This window comes from Pristiophorus japonicus, chromosome 5 (assembly GCF_044704955.1).
Source record: "Pristiophorus japonicus isolate sPriJap1 chromosome 5, sPriJap1.hap1, whole genome shotgun sequence".
Lineage (NCBI taxonomy): Eukaryota > Metazoa > Chordata > Chondrichthyes > Pristiophoridae > Pristiophorus > Pristiophorus japonicus.
Window position 1 is genome coordinate 277,918,591 of NC_091981.1, and position 19,286 is coordinate 277,937,876.

Sequence of the window (19,286 nt, forward strand, 5' to 3'; positions counted from 1 at the left end):
GCCTTTGTTATCTCTAGACTTGACGAATCCAACTTACTCCTGGCCGGCCTCCCAAATTCTACTGGAGGTTATTCAAATCTCGGCTGCCTGTGTCCTAACTCACACCAATTCCTGTTTACCCATCACCCCTGTGCTCGCTGGCCTACATTGGCTCCTGGTTAAGCATTCTCATCCTTGTTTTTAAATTCCTCCATGGCCTCACCCCTCCCTAGCTCTGTAATCTTCTCCAGCCCCACAATCCCCCCCGAGATGTCTGCGCTCCTCCAATTCTGACCACTTGAGCATCCCTGATTGTAATCGCTCAACCATCGGTGGCCGTGTCTTCTGTTGCCTAGGCCCTAAGCTCTAGAAACATAGAAACATAGAAAATAGGTGCAGGAGTAGGCTATTCGGTCCTTCGAGCTGCACCTCCATTCAATAAGATCATGGCTGATCATTCACCTCAGTACCCCTTTCCTGCTTTCTCTCCATACCCCTTGATCCCTTTAGCCGTAAGGGCCATATCTAACTCCCTCTTGAATATATCCAATGAACTGGCATCAACAACTCTCTGCGGCAGGGAATTCCACAGGTTAACAACTCTCTGAGTGAAGAAGTTTCTCCTCATCTCAGTCCTAAATGGCTTACCCCTTGTTCTGGACTTCCCCAGGAACATTCTTCCTGCATCTAATCTGTCCAGTCCCGTCAGAATTTTATACGTTTCTATCAGATCCCCTCTCATCCTTCTAAACTCCAGTGAATACAGGCCCAGTCGATCCAGTCTCTCCTCATATGTCAGTCCAGCCATCCTGGGAATCAGTCTGGTGAACCTTCGCTGCACTCCCTCAATAGCAAGAACGTCCTTCCTCAGATTAGGAGACCAAAACTGAACACAATATTCCAGGTGGGGCCTCACCAAGGCCCTGTACAACTGCAGTAAGACCTCCCTGCTCCTATACTCAAATGCCCTAGCTATGAAGGCCAACATACCATTTGCCTTCTTCACCGCCTGCTGTACCTGCATGCCAACCTTCAATGACTGATGAACCATGACACCCAGGTCTCGTTGAACCTCCCCTTTTCCTAATCTGCCGCCAATCGGATAATATTCTGCCTTCCTGTTTTTGCCCCCAAAGTGGATAACCTCTAGAATTCCCTCTCTAAACATCCTCTTTCATCCTTTAAGACACTCTTTAAACCCTACAGGGTGGAAATTTGGTCTTCTGCTGCCCATCTTAGCGCCCCGAAAGGGCGGCACTGGCGGCGGAAAGCACTTGCGTCCGGGCGGGAAGATTCCAACGCCCCGCTGGGACATTCGGTGCCGGAATCGACGGAGCGTGGAGCAGTACCACCCGGGTGAAGCTCTGGTTGTGACATTGGCTCGATTTGTGGTTGCTGCCCGACCCGTAGCGCTCCATAGCGCGCCCTGGTGGGACCGCCTGTGGAAGCGGGCATTCCAAGCTGTAATGGCTGCAGTGAGTGAAGTAATGCCAACCTCAGGTAAGTGTGATTGTCTATTTACATTTTTTTGTTTGTTGCAATTTATGTTGTGGTAGCGTGAGCTATGTATTGGGAATGGTTTTTTTCAGCTCCCCCCCCCACCCCCCCACCACCCGCCCCCCCACCCTCGCTCCCCTCCCCCCGCCCCCCCCACCCTCGCTCCCCTCCCCCCTCGCTCCCCTCCCCCCACCCCCCCCACCCTCGCTCCCCTCCCCCCTCACTCCACTCCCCCCGCCCCCCCCAGGCCTCTATTATGGCTCGCCGAGGCCGACTATTTAGCTCGGGATTTTCCCTTGCTCAGCCGGCCGAGCGCCCTAAAAACGCCTCCCTTAGCGCCCCGCTTGAAACTCCGGGCCCAGCAAATAAATTTTGCAGCGGCAGATGCAAACCGTTTGCCGGCGCAAAATTTACCGCCCCGCCTGGGACACCGCCACAACTGAAGCACGACCGAATTTCCACCCCCACCTCTTTGGCCAAGCGTTTGACCATCTGCCCTAATATCTCCTTATGTGGCTCAGTGTCAAATTTTGTTTGATAACGCTCCTGTGAAACACCTTGGGATGTTTTACTACTGTAAAGGCACTATATAAATACAAGTTGTTGTTGTTGTGGCAAAGCATTCCATTTTTGCAGAACAGACCATAATAGTCTTGTCCGAGGAGCAGGAAAGAAATGTCTCTGTGTAGAATTGTGGCACCCAAGTATCTGAAGCTCCCCATCGGCTTGGTTATATGTGGGGATGTAAGGTAAGCTAGCCGGCCCGCTGTAGGGTTTAGAGAGAATGGTAGCTAGTGGTGAATGTTGGAACCATGGATAAATGAAGTTAGCCCCAGTGAATACACGAATCTTTCTGCACTCGACACTCAAAGGGACATCCTTCAGCAGTTCAGGCTGGGCGCGAGAAGATGGGATGCACGGAAACCACAATACTAAAGAAAGAATGGACAACAGAATGTCTAAAATATATGATTTTAATGTGAGAATGGACACAATGAATAGAAGGTGAAGAAAGAGTAATGGAAAAGTATTGAGGGGGAAGGAATGTGCTTAGCCCCACTGGATGGAGACAGCCTTGAGAACTGCAGTTAATAATGGAGTCCGAGCAACTGTTTTGGTTTCACACAAAAGCAGTTCTAAAGAGCCCTCTGGTGGCTGTACAGAGTAAATACAAGTCCACATATATAACAACACTCCCCCCCCCCCCAAAGTACTGGAAGACCACGGTGTGCGGGACCGACTTCAGTAAACTTTCCATGTTTCTCTGGAATATCGCCGCTGCCGATCGGATTCCAAACGGGCATCTGTTAGAAACAAAAAGACTTTTGTGCGTGTTGATGCAGGTGAGGGCCTTCGATGATTCCTCCAGTTCCTGCGTCATGTAGGCTGAAGTCAGATCCAGCTTCGTGAACGTCTTTCCTCCCGCCAGCGTTGCAAAGAGGTCATTGGCTTTTGATAGAGGATATTGGTCCTGCAGGGAGAAATGGTTGATAGTTACTTTGTAATTGCCACAGATTCTGACAGTGCCGTCTCCCTTGAGGATTGGGACAATAGGACTGGCCCACTCACTGAACTCGGTCGGTGAAATGATGCCCTCTCTTTGCAGCCGGTCTAGCTCGATCTCTACCCTTTCTCTCATCATGTATGGTACTGCTCTCACCTTGTGATGGATGGGTCGTGCCCCTGGAATTAGGTGGATCTTTACTTTTGCTCCTTGGAATTTCCCGATGCCTGGTTCGAACAGCGAAGGGAATTTGTTTAGGACCTGGGCACACGAAGTGTCGTCAGTGGGCGACAGAGCTCGGACATCGTCCCAGTTCCAGCGTATCTTTCCCAGCCAGCTCCTGCCGAGCAGTGTGGGACCATCGCCCGGTACCACCCAGAATGGTAGCTTGTGTACCACTCCATTGTAGGAGACCTTTACGGTAGCACTGCCGATTACAGGAATCAGTTCTTTAGTGTAAGTTAGTTTCGTGCAAACTGGAGTTAAGACTGGCCTTGAGGCCTTGTTGCACCACAACCTTTTGAAAGTCATTTTGCCCCTGATGGATTGGCTCGTGCCCGTGTCCAGCTCCATTGACACCGGGAGTCCATTTAGTTCAACATTCAGCATTATTGGGGGACAATTCGTGGTGAATGTGTGCACCCCATGTACCTCTGCCTCCTCGGTCTGAGGCTCTGGTTCGTCGTGATCCTCCGTGGATCTGTCCTCCTCTGCAACATGGTGGTTTGGAGGTTTAACAGATTTTGCAGCTTGCCTGCACACTCGTTGGAGATGTCCCATTGTTCCACAGCCCTTGCAAACGTATCCTTTGAATCGGCATGAATGGAAACGATGATCACCCCCGCAGCGGCAACAAGGTGTTCATGGCCTTACATTCATCACCCTTGATGGTGGACTCTGAGACATCTGCGGACGTGTAGTTGCAGGTATGTGTGACCTGCCCTGTACGTTACGATTCGAAAACAACATCACTTTGTTCACAGAACTTGTAGCAGCACTTGTGTGCTGAGAGATTTACTTAGTATTGTCACTGGTGGCAATGAACGCCTGGGCTATCGCTGTGGCCTTACTCAAGGTTGGGGTCTCTACAACCAAATTTTGCGAAGTATGGTTTCATGGCCAATGCCAAGTATGAAAAAGTATCTGAGTATATGCTCCAAATGTTCTTCAAATTCGCATGGTCCTGCAAGGCATCTTAGCTCGGTGACATAACTCGCCACTTCCTGGCCTTCAGATCTTTTGTAGGTGTAGAACTGGTAACTCGCCATCAGACCGCTTTCCTTCGGGTTCAAATGCTCTTGGACTAGTGTGCGCAAATCATCGTATAATTTCTCCATGGGTTTCGCTGGAGCGAGTAGATTCTTCATGAGGCCATACATTTGGTGTCCCACAGACGGTGAGGAGGATCGACTTTCGTTTGGCAGCACTCTCTTCCTCATCTAGCTCGTTGGCCACGAAGTATTGATCGAGTCGCTCCACAAAAGTTTCCCAATCATCTCTCTCCGAGAATTTCTCCAGGATGCCCACTGTTCTCTGCATCTTTGGGTTCGCTATCTGTGTCTCGTCGCCAGTTGTAGTATACGGAGAAAGTCAGACTGAATACTGTGAGCTCAAAGTAATGTGTGACCGTAGTCTTTTATTGCAGAGCTCCAGAGTGCCTCTCCAATGTGTGAAGCCTTCTTAAATACCTGTGCTCCCCAAGGGATTATGGGATCCCTTGGGACTCCGGGGAATGAGCCCTCTGGTGGCTGTACAGAGTAAATACAAGTCCACATATATAACACATCCAACTTGTAAATATATTATCCTATGTTACTTGCTGCCCTACTATGACGGATTATTCTCCTACTTCTTAATAAAATCACAGTCTGTTGTCAAGCTTTGGTTTGCCGTCTAGTGCTCGAATAATCCAAGGAGGAAGCCGAATGAATTTATAATGGGGAACAAAGAAATGGCAGACCAGTTGAACAAATACTTTGGTTCTGTCTTCACAAAGGAAGGCACAAATAACCTTCTGGAAATACTAGGGGACTGAGGGTCTAGTGAGAAGGAGGAACTGAAGGAAATCCTTATTAGGCGCGAAATTGTGTTCGGGAAATTGATGGGATTGAAGGCCGATAAATCCCCGGGGCCTGATTGTCTGCATCTCAGAGTACTTAAGGAAGTGGCACTAGAAATAGTGGGTGCATTGGTGATCATTTTCCAAAGGTCTATTGACTCTGGATCAGTTCCTATGGACTGGAGGGTAGCTAATGTAACACCACTTTTTAAAAAAGGAGTGAGAGAGAAAACGGGTAATTATACACCGGTTAGCCTGACATCAGTAGTGGGGAAAATGTTGGAATCAGTTATTAAAGATAAAATAGCAGCACATTTGGAAAGCAGTGACAGGATCGGTCCAAGTCACCATGGATTTATGAAGGGGAAATCATGCTTGACAAATCTTCTGGAATTTTTTGAGGATGTAACTGGTAGAGTGGACAAGGGAGAACCAGTGGATCTGGTATATTTGAATTTTCAAAAGGATTTTGACAAGGTCCCAGACAAGAGATTGGTGTGCAAAATTAAAGCACATTGTATTGGGGGTAATGTACTGACATGGATAGGGAACTGGTTGGCAGCCAGGAAGCAGAGAGTCGGGATAAACGGGTTCTTTTCAGAACGGCAGGCAGTGACTAGTGGGGTGCCGCAGGGCTCAGTGCTGGGACCCCAGCTATTTACAATATACATTAATGATTTAGATGAAGAAATTGAGTGTAATATCTCCAAGTTTGCAGATGACACTAAGCTGGGTGGCAGTGTGAGCTGTGAGGAGGATGCTAAGAGGCTGCAAGGTGACTTGGACAGGTTAGGTGAGTGGGCAAATGCATGGCAGATGCAGTATAATGTGGATAAATGTGAGGTTATCCAATTTGGTGGCAAAAACACGAAGGCAGAATATTATCTGAATGGTGGCAGATGAGGAAAAGGGGAGGTGCAACGAGACCTGGGTTTCATGGTACATCAGTCATTGAAGGTTGGCATGCAGGTACAGCAGGCGGTGAAGAAAGGCAAATGGTATGTTGGCCTTCATAGCTGGGGGATTTGAGTATAGGAGCAGGGAGGTCTTACTGCAGTTGTACAGGGTCTTGGTGAGGCCTCACCTGGAATATTGTGTTCAGTTTTGGTCTCCTAATCTGAGGAGGGACGTTCTTGCCATTGAGGGAGTGCAGCGAAGGTTCACCAGGCTGATTCCCGGGATGGCTGGACTGACATATGAGGAGAGACTGGATCGAGTGGGCCTGTATTCACTGGAGTTTAGAAGGATGAGAGGGAATCTCATAGAATCATATAAAATTCTGATGGGACTGGACAGGTTAGATGCAGGAAGAATGTTCCCGATGTTGGGGATGTCCAGAACCAAGGGACACAGTCTAAGGATAAGAGGTAAGCCATTTAGGACTGAGATGAGGAGAAGCTTCTTCACTCAGAGAGTTGTTAACCTGTGGAATTCCCTGCCGCAGAGAGTTGTTGATGCCAGTTCATTGGATATATTCAAGAGGGAGTTAAATATGGCCCTTACGGCTAAAGGGATCAAGGGGTATGGAGAGAAAGCAGGAAAGGGGTACTGAGGTGAATGATCAGCCATGATCTATTGAATGGTAGTGCAGGCTCGAAGGGCCGAATGGCCTACTCCTGCACCTATTTTCTATGTTTCTATGAGCAGGCTAATTTGACTGAACCAGCAAGCGCAAGTATGGCGTGTAGAAGGGGCAGGCAGCCCTTTGTTATCATCTTTGTGATTCATGGAATGGCAAGATACCACCAAGCCATGGACATAAACAGTTACACAGCACATCATTACTAACTCCTCACCTACTCCCCACCTAAACCGCCAATTGTCAGATACCTCTTAGTTATGCTTGCTTGCTGATTTCCCCTTACTACCGTTGTGTGTCTGATGTCACTTTTATTGATCTGGGAGGGTATACTTTAATGGTCGTGGAGGTCTTCAGGCAATGTGAAGGGACTCCTAGGGGAGTTACTTTACATTGCAGGGCTGGTGTCTTGTACAATGGCGTAATGTTCACATTGATCTGTGCTGCCCATAGTGACTGTATGGCGAGGTTGCATGCAGGGAAGTCTTGCTACAGTTGTACAGGGTATTGGTGAGGCCACACCTGGAATACTGTATGCAGTTTTGGTTACCATATTTACGAAAGGATTTGGAGGCAGTTCAGAGAAGGTTCACTAGGTTGATTCCAGAGATGAGGGGGTTGACTTATGAGGAAAGGTTGAGTAGGTTGGGCCTCTACTCATTGGAATTCAGAAGAATGAGAGGTGATCTTATAGAAACGTATACGATTATGAGGGAGCTTGACAAGATGGATGCAGAGAGGATGTTTTCACTGATAGGGGAGACTAGAACTAGAGGGCATAATCTTAGAATAAGGACCGCCCATTTAAAACTGAGATGAGGAGGAATTTCTTCTCTCAGAGGGTTGTAAATCTGTGGAATTCGCTGCCTCAGAGAGCTGTGGAAGCTGGGTCATTGAATACATTTAAGACAGTGATATACAGTTTCTTAACCAATAAGGGGATAAGGGGTTATGGGGAGAGGGCAGGGAAGTGGAGCTGAGTCCATGATCAGATCAACCATGATCGTATTAAATGGTGGAGCAGGCTCGAAGGGCTGTATGGCCTACTCCTATTGCTTATGTTCTTATTCGGGCTGGGTGGGAGAACACTAGTTATGTTTCATTATTTCCTGGAGACTATTGCTTGTTGCATTCTGATGGGGAGGGGATTCTCTGGCTGGGTATCATGGAGTGACAGGGTTTCACAGAAGTACAAGCTGAGTATAGATACCCTGTAGGAAATTGCTGACCACTTCAGGGATGTTGACAGAGAGAGTGATGTCCTTTGTCAGGATTATTGACTACAATAGGGTACCGGCCTCTCGTGGTCTGGAAAACGAGCTCAGCTACTACCAAGGCCTTGGGTATTAGGAGTTCATGTGTATGAGGGCAGATCTTCTGTAAGCTCTAGGAACAAAGGAACAGGCCATTCAGCCCCTTGGGCCTGTGCCACCATTCAGTTAGATCATGGCTGATCTGTATCTTAACTCCATCTACCCATTTTGTTTCCCTAACCCTTCATACCCTAGCCTAACAAAAATCAATCAACCTCAGTTTTGAAATTTTCAATTGACTCCCAGCTTTTTGGGGGAGAGAGTTCCAGATTTCCACTGCTCTTTGTGTGAGGAAATGCTTCCTGACATCACCCCCTTGAACGGCCTAGCTCTAAATTTAAAGTGATGTCCCTTTGTTCTGCACTTCCCCACCAGAGGAAGTAGTCTCTCTCTATCTCACCCTATCAGCTCCGTTAATCATCTCAAACAGCTCAATTAGATCACCCCTTAATCTTCTACACTCGAGGGAATATAAACCGAGTCTATGTAACCTGTCCACATAATTTATCATTTTTTAGCCCCGGTTTCAATCTCGGGAATCTGTGCTACAACCCTCTCTCACCCATCTCACGGGCCCTCTCCAGCAGCCAGCCCTCTCTTATCCAGACTGTCATGTATCTTACATTATTATATATAACTGCATTCCAACATGCTATTCATGACTGTAATAAGATATGACCTGTAACCACCAGCATACCTTACCACCAGGGGTACACTTGCAAGAGACAGGTATATAAGGACAGGTCTCAGGCAAGTGCAGCATTCCAGAGCTGTGAAATAAAGGTGCAGGTCCAGAGTGACCTTGACTTCACTACATGCCTCGTGTGACTCTGTACTGAGGGGACAGGACTTTACACAGACCAAGGGAGGGTGTGCAGTTAAAGAGGAGACTGGCTTTATTGTTCGCCAGAGCCTCAAGGTAAATGCACTAAATCCAAGTTCTCAGCGAGGCGCAGTGTTCGAGGAGAGGGTGGAGTGGACATCAGGGCTGGAGGCCCTCTTGCCCTACCTCCAACCCAACCTCGCTATTAGCATGACTCTCCTAACAAAAAGTCACTATTCATAGTGTAATTTATGGAGGTAATAAGCTGAAATTAAGCTGTTTTTTTGGGGCGATCAAGACGATTAATGGGCAACATTTTACGGGAATGGCAAGAATGGTTGAACCAAAATCCCACGGAAGAGATTTATTAAGTCCTGACTCTAACGTACTGACTTACACGAGACACATGCTGAAGTCAAGGTCACTCAGGACCTGCACCTTTAATTCCAGCTCTCCAGTGCTGCACTTGCCTGAGACCTGCCTTTATATACCTCAGTGGGACAGGAATGGAGTGTCTCCTGCAAATGCACCCCTGGTGGTAAGGTATACTTATTGTTACAGGTCATATCCAGTTACAGTCATGTATAGCATGGTAAGATACAGTTATATACAGTAATGTGAGATACATGACATCGCCCTCCCCCAAGGTCTTATTGCCTTTATAGATTCAGTCTCTCAGGTGGTCTGCGCTCTCGCGTGGAGCATCTAAGTTGTGGTTCAGTTCTTTGCCTTGGTGCCTGTTTCTCGTTCGGTGTGATTGCTGGTATCTCGCCTGGGCTGTCTGTTTCGTTCAGTGTGATTGCTGGTATCTCGCCTGGGCTGTCTGTTGAGACTGCCCTTTTCTCAGGTTGTTCCACCTGTCTGTTCACCAGGTGTGGTGTGAGTTCCACATTGTAGTCTGCCTCTGGTTCTTCAGTGTTATCAGTGAATCTACTTTTTACTTGATCTACATGCCTCCGGCAGGTTTGGCCATTGTCCATTTGTACAACCAGTAGCCTGTTTCCCTCTTTGTCTGTTACTGTCCCTGCAAGCCATTTGGGACCCCGGCCATAGTTTAGCACAAACACTTTGTCCCCTATCTCATTCCACCTCCCCCTCGAATTTCGGTCATGGTACTCAGTTAGCTTTTGACGCTTAGCCTCAACAATTTCATGCATGTCTGGGAGGATTAACGAGAGCCTGGTCTTTAAGGTTCGTTTCATCAATAGTTGCGCGGGGGGATCCCCAGTCAACGAATGCGGACGAGATCTGTATGCCAGCAGCAGTCGTGACAGGCGGCTCTGCAGTGGGACCTTGGATTCTGAGCATGCCTTGTTTAATGATCTGCACTGCTCGCTCCACCTGGCCATTGAAGGCCGGCTTGAAAGGTGCCGTCTTAATGTGATTTATGCCGTGGTCAACTATAAAATCGTGAAATTCTGCGCTGGTGAAGCACGGACCAATATGTCAGGAATCCCATGCATTGCAAACATGGTTCTAAGGCTCTCCACAGTGGTGGAGGTGGTGCACGAGTTTTAAATGGTGCACTCCATCCATTTTGAAAATGCATCAAGGACTACGAGGAACATTTTGCCCATGAAAGGGCCCGCATAGTCTACATGCACCCGCGACCACGGTTTGGTGGGCCAGGGCCAGGGGCTTAGGGGGGCCTTCCTGGGGGCATTACTGAGTTGGGCACAAATGGTGTACCCACGGATGCAGAGCTCCAAGTCCGCGTCAATGCCAGGCCACCAGACATGAGATCTGGCTATGGCCTTAATAAGGGCGATCCCCGGGTGCTCGCGATGGAGCTCGCGACAAACGCCTCCCTGCTTCGTAAGGGCATAACTACTCGGCTGCCCCACATCAGGCAGTCTGCCTGTAGTGAGAGTTCATGCATGCGCCTATGGAAGAGTTTGACCTCCTCGGGGCAGGCATCGCGAGCCTCTGCCCAGTCACTGGTTAAAACGCATCTTTTAACTAGAGATAACGTGGGGTCGCTGGTCGATCAGGCTCTGATTTGGCGAGCCATCAGGGGCGAACCTGTGGATTCAAAGGCATTGATTGCCATGACCATCTCACAGTGTTGTTCGTCGGACCCTTCCGTGGTCGCCAGGGGTAGTCTGCTAAGCGCGTCAGCACAGTTGTCTGTGCCTGGTCTGTGCCTTATCGTGCATTCGTAAGACGCCAGCCTGAGTGGCCACCGCTGAATGCGCGCCGAGGCGTTGGCGTTGATTGCCTTGCACTCGGATAGCAGGGACGTGAGGGGTTTGTGGTCGGTTTCTAATGCAAACTTGGCCCTGAAAAGGTATTGGTGCATCTTTTTGACACCATACACGCACGCGAGCGCCTCCTTCTCAACCATACCGTACCCGCGCTCCGCCCGCGATAGTGATCTGGAGGCATAAGCAACGGGCTGCAATTTACCCGCATCATTGATGTGCTGTAAAAAGCACCCGACCCCGTACGCTGACGCACCACACGTAAGGACTAACTTTTTTATCTGGGTTAAAAAAGGCTAAAGCACTCTTGGAACATAGAAGGTTGTGTGCCTAATCGACACACCCTGGTTGAGTGCCTTCCCCCACATCTCCAACACAGACCGTTTCCATTGTTTCCGAAGGATGAGCTGCGTCTGGCTGATCTCCCTTGAGCTTCTCTCAATTTGTTGTTGATTGCTCGCATTGTGGATTGATGAGGTGTGATCGGCCGTTCATGTGGCCCTTGATTTTGATGGTTTCTGGTGCCACTGTCTGCTGTTGAAGGCCTGCTCTCCTGTCTTTGTCTGTGTGTGGGGGTAGCGGATTGTTTCACTTTGTGAACCCTTGTTCCGATGCCTCGTTGGTTGTCGTACCTGAAGTATAGATCAGCCTCGTCACTATACTGTATAAATGCACACGAGGCCCATGCTTGAGAGAAGGTCAGTCTGTGACCTGTCCTTTATTTCTTAGCACTCAACTGATGAAGGTGGGTGGAGCTTCCCCTTTTATACCTGAAGGTCCAGGTTAGGAGTGTCTCCCACCTAGTGGTCATTGTTCTCACAGTGTACAATTTAGGTCAGATTATACATGGGTTACAATGCTGGTTGAATACATGACATCACCTCTCCCCAAAAGTCTTATTGGGATCACAGGTTGAGTCTCTCTGGTGGTTTATGCTCTCTTGTAGAGCGCCTGAGTTGGGGCTCCAGTTGTTGGGCGCTGGCCTGAGTGTCTGTTGTTTGCGGTGCCTCAGGCCTGTCCGGACTGCCCACAGTGACTGGGCTCTCCTCCCTTTGGTTCCGGTGTTCGGTCACCTGTGGAGGAGTGAACTCGATATCGTGTTCTTCCTCAGCTTCTTCTATGGGGTTGCTGAACCTCCTTTTTGTTTGATCCACGAATTTGCGGCAGATTTGTCCATTGGTAAGTTTAACTACCAGAATCCTATTTCCCTCTTTGGCAATCACAGTGCCTGCGAGCCATTTGGGCCCTGCAGCGTAGTTGTGGACAAAAACAGGATCATTTACATCAATACATCGCACCCTCGCATTCCTGTCATGGTAGTCATATTGTGGCTGGCGCCTGCTCTCGACAATTTCTTTCATGGTGGGGTTTATAAGGGATAGCCAGGTTTTGAGCGTCCTTTTCATTAGCAGCTCTGCAGGTGGAATCCCTTTGAGCGAGTGTGGTCGGGATCTATAGGCCAACAGGAGGCGTGATAAGCGCCTTTGTAGGGAACCCCCTTGGATTCTGAGCATCCCGTTTGATTATCTGCACTGCTCGTTCTGCCTGGCCGTTTGAGGCCGGCTTGAACGGTGCCGTTCTGACATGGTTAATTCCATTGCCTGCCATGAAGTCCTGGAATTCAGTGCTTGTGAAGCACGGGCCTTTGTCACTGACCAAGACGTCCGGTAGACTGTGGACGGTGAACATTGCCCGTAGACTTTCTACCGTGGCAGAGGATGTGCTTGAATTTAAAATGTCACACTCGATCCATTTGGAGTAGGCGTCTACTACAACCAAAAACATTTTTCCCAAGAAAGGACCTGCATACTCCACATGGATGCATGACCAAGGCTTGGCGGGCCATGGCCAGGGGCTAAGGGGGCTTCCCTGGGCGCATTGCCCAGCTGGGCACACGTGTTGCACCTGCGAACACAAAGTTCCAGATCTGCGTCTATCCCTGGCCACCAAACGTGTGACCTGGCAATTGCCTTCATCATGACAATGCCCGGGTGCTCATTGTGGAGTTCTCTGATGAACACCTCTCTGCCCATCTGGGGCATGACTACGTGGTTTATCCACATTAGGCAATCGGCCTGAATCGAGAGTTCATCCCTGCGCCTGTGAAATGGTTTGAATTCCTCAGGACACTGGCTGCTCAGTCCCCATTCAGGACACATTTCTTGACTAGAGACAATAGCGGGTCTCTATTTGTCCAGACTTTAATCTGACGGGCTGTCACAGGTGAGAAAGCTTCAACAGCCATGACCATCTCAGCAGCATGCTCGGTAGCTGTCTCAGTGGTGGCTAGTGGGAGCCTGCTGAGTGCATCGGCGCAGTTTTCAGTGCCCGGTCTGTGCTGAATTGTATAGTCATAGGCGGCTAACGTGAGTGCCCACCTCTGTATGCGGGCCGATGCGTTTGCATTTATGGCCTTGTTGTCGGCAAAAAGGGACGTTAGGGGTTTGTGATCTGTCTCCAGCTCAAATTTCCTGCCAAACAGGTACTGGTGAATTTTCTTTACCGCATATACACATGCGAGCGCCTCCTTTTCTACCATCCCGTAACCCCTTTCTGCCTGGGACAGACTCCTGAAGGCATAAGCTACCGGCTGTAACTGTAACATTGACATGCTGCAACACACACCCGACACCATAGGACGACGCATCGCACGTTAACACATGTTTCTTACATGGGTCGTACAGTGTCAACAGAGTGTTGGAACATAACAAATTGCGTGCTCTATTAAAAGCCCTTTCCTGGCTGTCCCCCCAGACCCATTCGCGACCTTTGCATAGGAGCACGTGTAGCGGCTCTAGCAGCGTGTTCAATTTGGGAAGAAAGTTACCAAAATAGCTCAGGAGCCCCAGGAACGAACGCAGCTCCGTCGTGCTACAGGGTCTGGGTGCTCTCTGGATCGCTTCCATCTTGGATGCAGTAGGGCTGATTCCGTCTGCTGCTACCCTCATCCCCAGGAATTCTACCTCTGGAGCTAGGAAGACGCACTTCGCCTTTTTCAGTCGCAGCCCTACCCGGTCCAGTCTGCGTAGCGCCTCCTCCAGGTTGTGGAGGTGTTCTTCAGTATCGTAACCTGTAATGAGGATGTCGTCCTGAAAAACCACCGTCCCTGGAATCGACTTGAGGAGGCTTTCCATATTTCATTGGAAGATCGCGGCGGCCGAGCGAATCCCGAACGGACATCTGTTGTACTCAAATAACCCCTTGTGTGTCGTGATTGTGGTCAGCTTCTTCGACTCACTCGCCAGCTCCTGGGTCATGTAAGCTGAGGTCAGGTCCAATTTTGAAAAAAGTTTGCCACCAGATAGTGTCGCAGAGGTCCTCCGCTCTCGGTAGCGAGTACTGGTCTTGGAGTGACACCCGATTGATGGTGGCCTTGTAATCACCACATATCCTGACCGAGCCATCCGCCTTGAGCACCGGCACAATCGGGCTCGCCCAGTTACTGAATTCGACTGGCGAGATGATGCCTTCCCTCAGCAGGCGGTCCAATTCGCCTTCTATCTTTTCCCACATCATGTACGGCACCACTCTGGCCTTGTGGCGTACTGGTCTGGTGTCCGGGTTTATGTGAATCACTACCTTGGCCCCCATGAAAGTGCCGATGCCGGGTTGAAATAATGAGCCAAATTTGTCCAGGATCTGTGAGCATGATACTCGCTCCATGGAGGAAATTGCATTGACATCGCCCTATTTCCAGTTCATGACAGCAAGCCAACTCCTCCCCAGTAGTGCGGGACCGTCCCCTGGGACAATCCAGAGTGGCAACCTGTTCTCCGAATCTTTGTGGGTCACGACTACCGTGGCGCTGCCTAGCACCGGAATGATCTGCTTTGTGTAAGTCCGTAGCTGTCGCCGATAATTTTGGCCTCCTGGCCTTGGACGGCCACAACTTTTCAAACTGTTTGATACCCATCAGGGACTGGCTGGCCCCCGTGTCTAGCTCAATTGACACTGGGATGCCATTATCGGTGGCGTCCTGGTGTATGAACTGTATACGTGCTCCACATGAACTCGCTGAACTTCAGCTTCCAGCGATTTCCCCCAGCGTTCATTTCTGCAATTTCTGCAGGTATTTTGCTCATCTCTGCAAACGCCGGCTGAGTGTGTACCTCCACGCCTCCAACATAAGCTGCTGTTGGAAACAAAAGGTCCCTTGCCAGTTGATCGTCCCTGACTGCCCCTGTGACTGTCCTTGAGTGCGCCATTAACAGGTGTTGATGGCCCCATTACTGGCCGCATTGTCCCTTGTAATGGCGTGAATCGCCGTTCAGCTAGCCATTGTCTCTGTCGAACTCCCCCTCTGGGTTCGACTACATGTTGGGGCATGCCCGACTGCCCTTGTCTGTCTGGAGAACTGTGTGCTGCTTTAACAATGTTGAATCTCTGTCCCAACCATTCCTTAACACAGTACCTCTCGTCTGTTCTGCTAGTGACCATGCTCGCGTGGTTTAAATCCCAGTTTCTCGTCGCCATTTGATACGTCCTTACTGTACAGTATAAATGTACACGAGGCCCATGCTTGAGAGAAGGTCAGTCTGTGACCTGTCCTTTATTTCTTAGCACTCAAGTGATGAAGGTGGGTGGAGCTTCCCCTTTTATACCTGAAGTCCCAGGTTAGGAGTGTCTCTCACCTAGAGGTCATTGTTCTCACAGTGTACAACTTAGGTCAGATTATACATGGGTTACAATGCTGGTTGAATACATGACACCCTGGTTGAGTGCCTTCCCCCACATTTCCAACACAGACCGTTTCCATTGTTTCCGAAGGATGAGCTGCGTCTGGCTGATCTCCCTTGAGCTTCTCTCAATCTGTTGTTGATTGCTCGCATTGTGGGTTGATGAGGTGTGATTGGCCGTTCATGTGGCCCTTGATTTTGATGGCTTCTGGTGCCACTGTCTGCTGTTGAAGGCCTGCTCTCCTGCCTTTGTCTGTGTGTGGGGGTAGCGGTTTGTTTCACAATGTGAACCCCTTGTTCCGATGCCTCGTTGGTTGTCGTACCCGAAGTATAGATCAGCCTCGGTTCTTCTTCGCCTGCCAAGAACGTCTGTGCGACCAGTGCTGCTGCCTCTAGACTCAAGTTCATAGTCTCTATAAACTTTCGGAATATGCCTGCGTGGCCTATTCCTTCAATAAAAAATTATTTCAGTACTTCTCTCCTTAGTTCATCGGGGAACTCACATGAACTTGCCAGCCTCCGAAGTTCCGCCACCAAGTCGGGTATGCTTTGGCCCACACAGCATCTGTAGTTGTAGAACCTGTGTCTGGCCATGTGTAGGCTGCTCGCTGGCTTCAGGTGGTCTCTCACCAGTGTGCTCAACTCCTCAAACGACTTGCTTGCTGGTTTCTCGGGTGCCAGCAGGTCCTTCATTAAAGCGTATGTTTTTGAGCCACAGCTGGTCAAGAGATGGGCCCTTCTCTTGTCTGCCTTATCGTCGCCCAACCAGTCTTTGGTCACAAAGCTTTGCTGGAGCCTTTCTATAAAGTCATCCCAATTGTCTCCAGCATTGTACTTCTCATCTGAGCTGTTGGTAGCCATTCTGTGGATTCTGTGATCCCGTAACTCATCGCCACTGTTAAGTCCTGACTCTAATGTACTGACTTACACGAGACACATGCTGAAGTCAAGGTCACTCAGGACCTGCACCTTTAATTCACAGCTCTCCAGTGCTGCACTTGCCTGAGACCTGCCTTTATATACCACAGTGGGACAGGTATGGAGTGTCTCCTGCAGGTGCACCCCTGGTGGTAAGATATGCTTATTGTTACAGGTCATATCCAGTTACAGTCATGTATATCATGGTAAGATAGTTATATACAGTAATGTGAGATACATGACAAGATTGGTGTGCAAAATTAAAGCACACGGTATTGGGGGTAATGTATTGACGTGGATAGAGAACTGGTTGGCAGACAGGAAGCAGAGAGTCGGGATAAACGGGTCCTTTTCAGAATGGCAGGCAGTGACTAGTGGGGTGCCGCAGGGCTCAGTGCTGGGACCCCAGCTATTTACAACATACATCAATGATTTAGATGAAGGAATTGAGTGTAATATCTCCAAGTTTGCAGATGACACTAAGCTGGGTTGTGGTGTGAGCTGAGAGGATGCTAAGAGGATGCAGGGTGACTTGGACAGGTTAGGTGAGTGGGCAAATGCATGGCAGATGCAGTATAATGTGGATAAATGTGAGGTTATCCACTTTGGTGGCAAAAACATGAAGGCAGAATATTATCTGAATGGTGGCAGATTAGGAAAAGGGGAGGTGCAACGAGACCTGGGTGTCATGGTACATCAGTCATTGAAAGTTGGCATGCAGGTACAGCAGGCGGTGAAAGCGGCAAATGGCATGTTGGCCTTCATAGCTAGGGGATTTGAGTATAGGAGCAGGGAGGTCTTACTGCAGATGTACAGGGCGTTAGTGAGGCCTCACCTGGAATATTGTGTTCAGATTTGGTCTCCTATCTGAGGAAGGACGTTCTTGCTATTGAGGGAGTGCAGTGAAGGTTCACCAGACTGATTCCTGGGATGGCAAGACTGACATATGAGGAGAGACTAAATCGACTGGGCCTGTATTCACTGGAGTTTGGAAGAATGAGAGGGGCTCATTAGAAGAATGATGGGACTGGACAGGTTAGATGCAGGAAGAATGTTCCCGATGTTGGGGAAATCCAGAACCAGGGGTCACAGTCTAAGGATAAGGGGTAAGCCGTTTAGGACTGAGATGAGGAGAAACTTCTTCACTCGGAGAGTTGTTAACCTGTGGAATTCTCTACTGCCGAGAGTTGTTGATTCCAGTTCGTTAGATATATTCAAGAGGGAGTTAGATATGGCCCTTACGGCTAAAGGGATCAAGGGGTATGGAGAGAAAGCAGGAAAGGGGTACTGAGGTGAATGATCAGCCATGATCTTATCGAATGGTGGTGCAGGCTCAAGGGCTGAATGGCCTGCTTCTGCACCTATGTTCTATGTTTCTATGTAAAATCCGGCGTCAGATTTGACAGCAGCATTTGAGTGAGGCCATTCCGGTTGTGATAACATCCGTTGACTCACTGTGCAGACTGAATGGCCAGGAGACCGAGAGCAGCGAGGAAGCCTGGGAAAGGCATCAAAGCAGATCTCCCCAATCGGATAATTTAAAATATCACGCAAGTCGATTCATCGCACAAGTTATTTATCCATTCGGTTATCTCGCCACCCGTCGCCACTGGTTAGACATAGACATAGACATAGAAAATAGGTGCAGGAGTAGGCCATTCGGCCCTTCGAGCCTGCACCGCCATTCAATGAGTTCATGGCTGAACATGCAACTTCAGTACCCCATTCCTGCTTTCTCGCCATACCCCTTGGTCCCCCTAGTAGTAAGGACTTCATCTAACTCCTTTTTGAATATATTTAGTGAATTGGCCTCAACAACTTTCTGCAGTAGAGAATTCCACGGGTTCACCACTCTCTGGGTGAAGAAGTTTCTCCTCATCTCGGTCCTAAATGGCTTACCCCTTATCCTTAGACTGTGACCCCTGGTTCTGGACTTCCCCAACATTGGGAACATTCTTCCTGCATCTAACCTGTCTAAACCCGTCAGAATTTTAAACATTTCTATGAGATCCCCTCTCATTCTTCTGAACTCCAGTGAATACAAGCCCAGTTGATCCAGTCTTTCTTGATATGTCAATCCCGCCATTCCGGGAATCAGTCTGGTTTGGTAATTTGTGCCTGCTGCATGCATATTGGACCCTTGACCTCTTTTCCCATTGGTTAGCATTGTCAGTCGTGGTGCGGCCATGTTTGTCTGTTTGTGGTGGGGGCTTGGCGATGTTTGGGCTCGTGGATTTTGATTGGTCGTCGCTTTCCATCGTGGGCAAGGGGAGGTCTTTTGCTTTTTTTGGGTTTGGGAACTTGAACCTCCAACTCAGTCTCTGCGTTCTGTGGGGGGGACGTAGCCTCCTTCTCAGTCTTTTGTGCCATTTTTATTAAGTTTGGCCTTATATTCATCGATAACGTCCTCCTCTTCCTCCAGGGACAGATCGATGTAGTCATCCTCATCCTGAGGCAGGTATGCCAGGATTTCTTTAAGCATATCATCTTGCTCTGGGTTACCTTGGGCATCTGATAATAAAGAAACAAGTATGTCAAAGCCGTGTGTTAAAGAGAGAAGAAAGGACTTGGATTTATACTATGTCTTTCATGTCCTCAAGATGTCCCAACACACTTTACAGCCAATGATATACTTTTAAAAGGGTAGTTACTTTTGCACTGTCGGGAAATGCAGTAGTGAATTTGCACACAGCAAGGTCCCATAAACAGCACTGTGATAATGATCAAACCACCTGAT

At 49.0% G+C, this 19,286-nt stretch overlaps 1 protein-coding gene across 1 annotated transcript in view; it reads right to left on the bottom strand.

Moving 5' to 3' along the window:
- Positions 1-18,633: 18,633 nt before the first annotated feature.
- LOC139264014 (NEDD8 ultimate buster 1-like) overlaps positions 18,634-19,286 on the bottom strand; it is a 75,992-nt gene continuing 75,339 nt past the window's right edge. Inside the window, exon 13 of the mRNA XM_070880116.1 lies at positions 18,634-19,060. Coding sequence (XP_070736217.1) covers positions 18,903-19,060 — 158 coding nt within the window. The 3' untranslated portion in view covers positions 18,634-18,902. The remainder of the gene's footprint in view (positions 19,061-19,286) is intronic.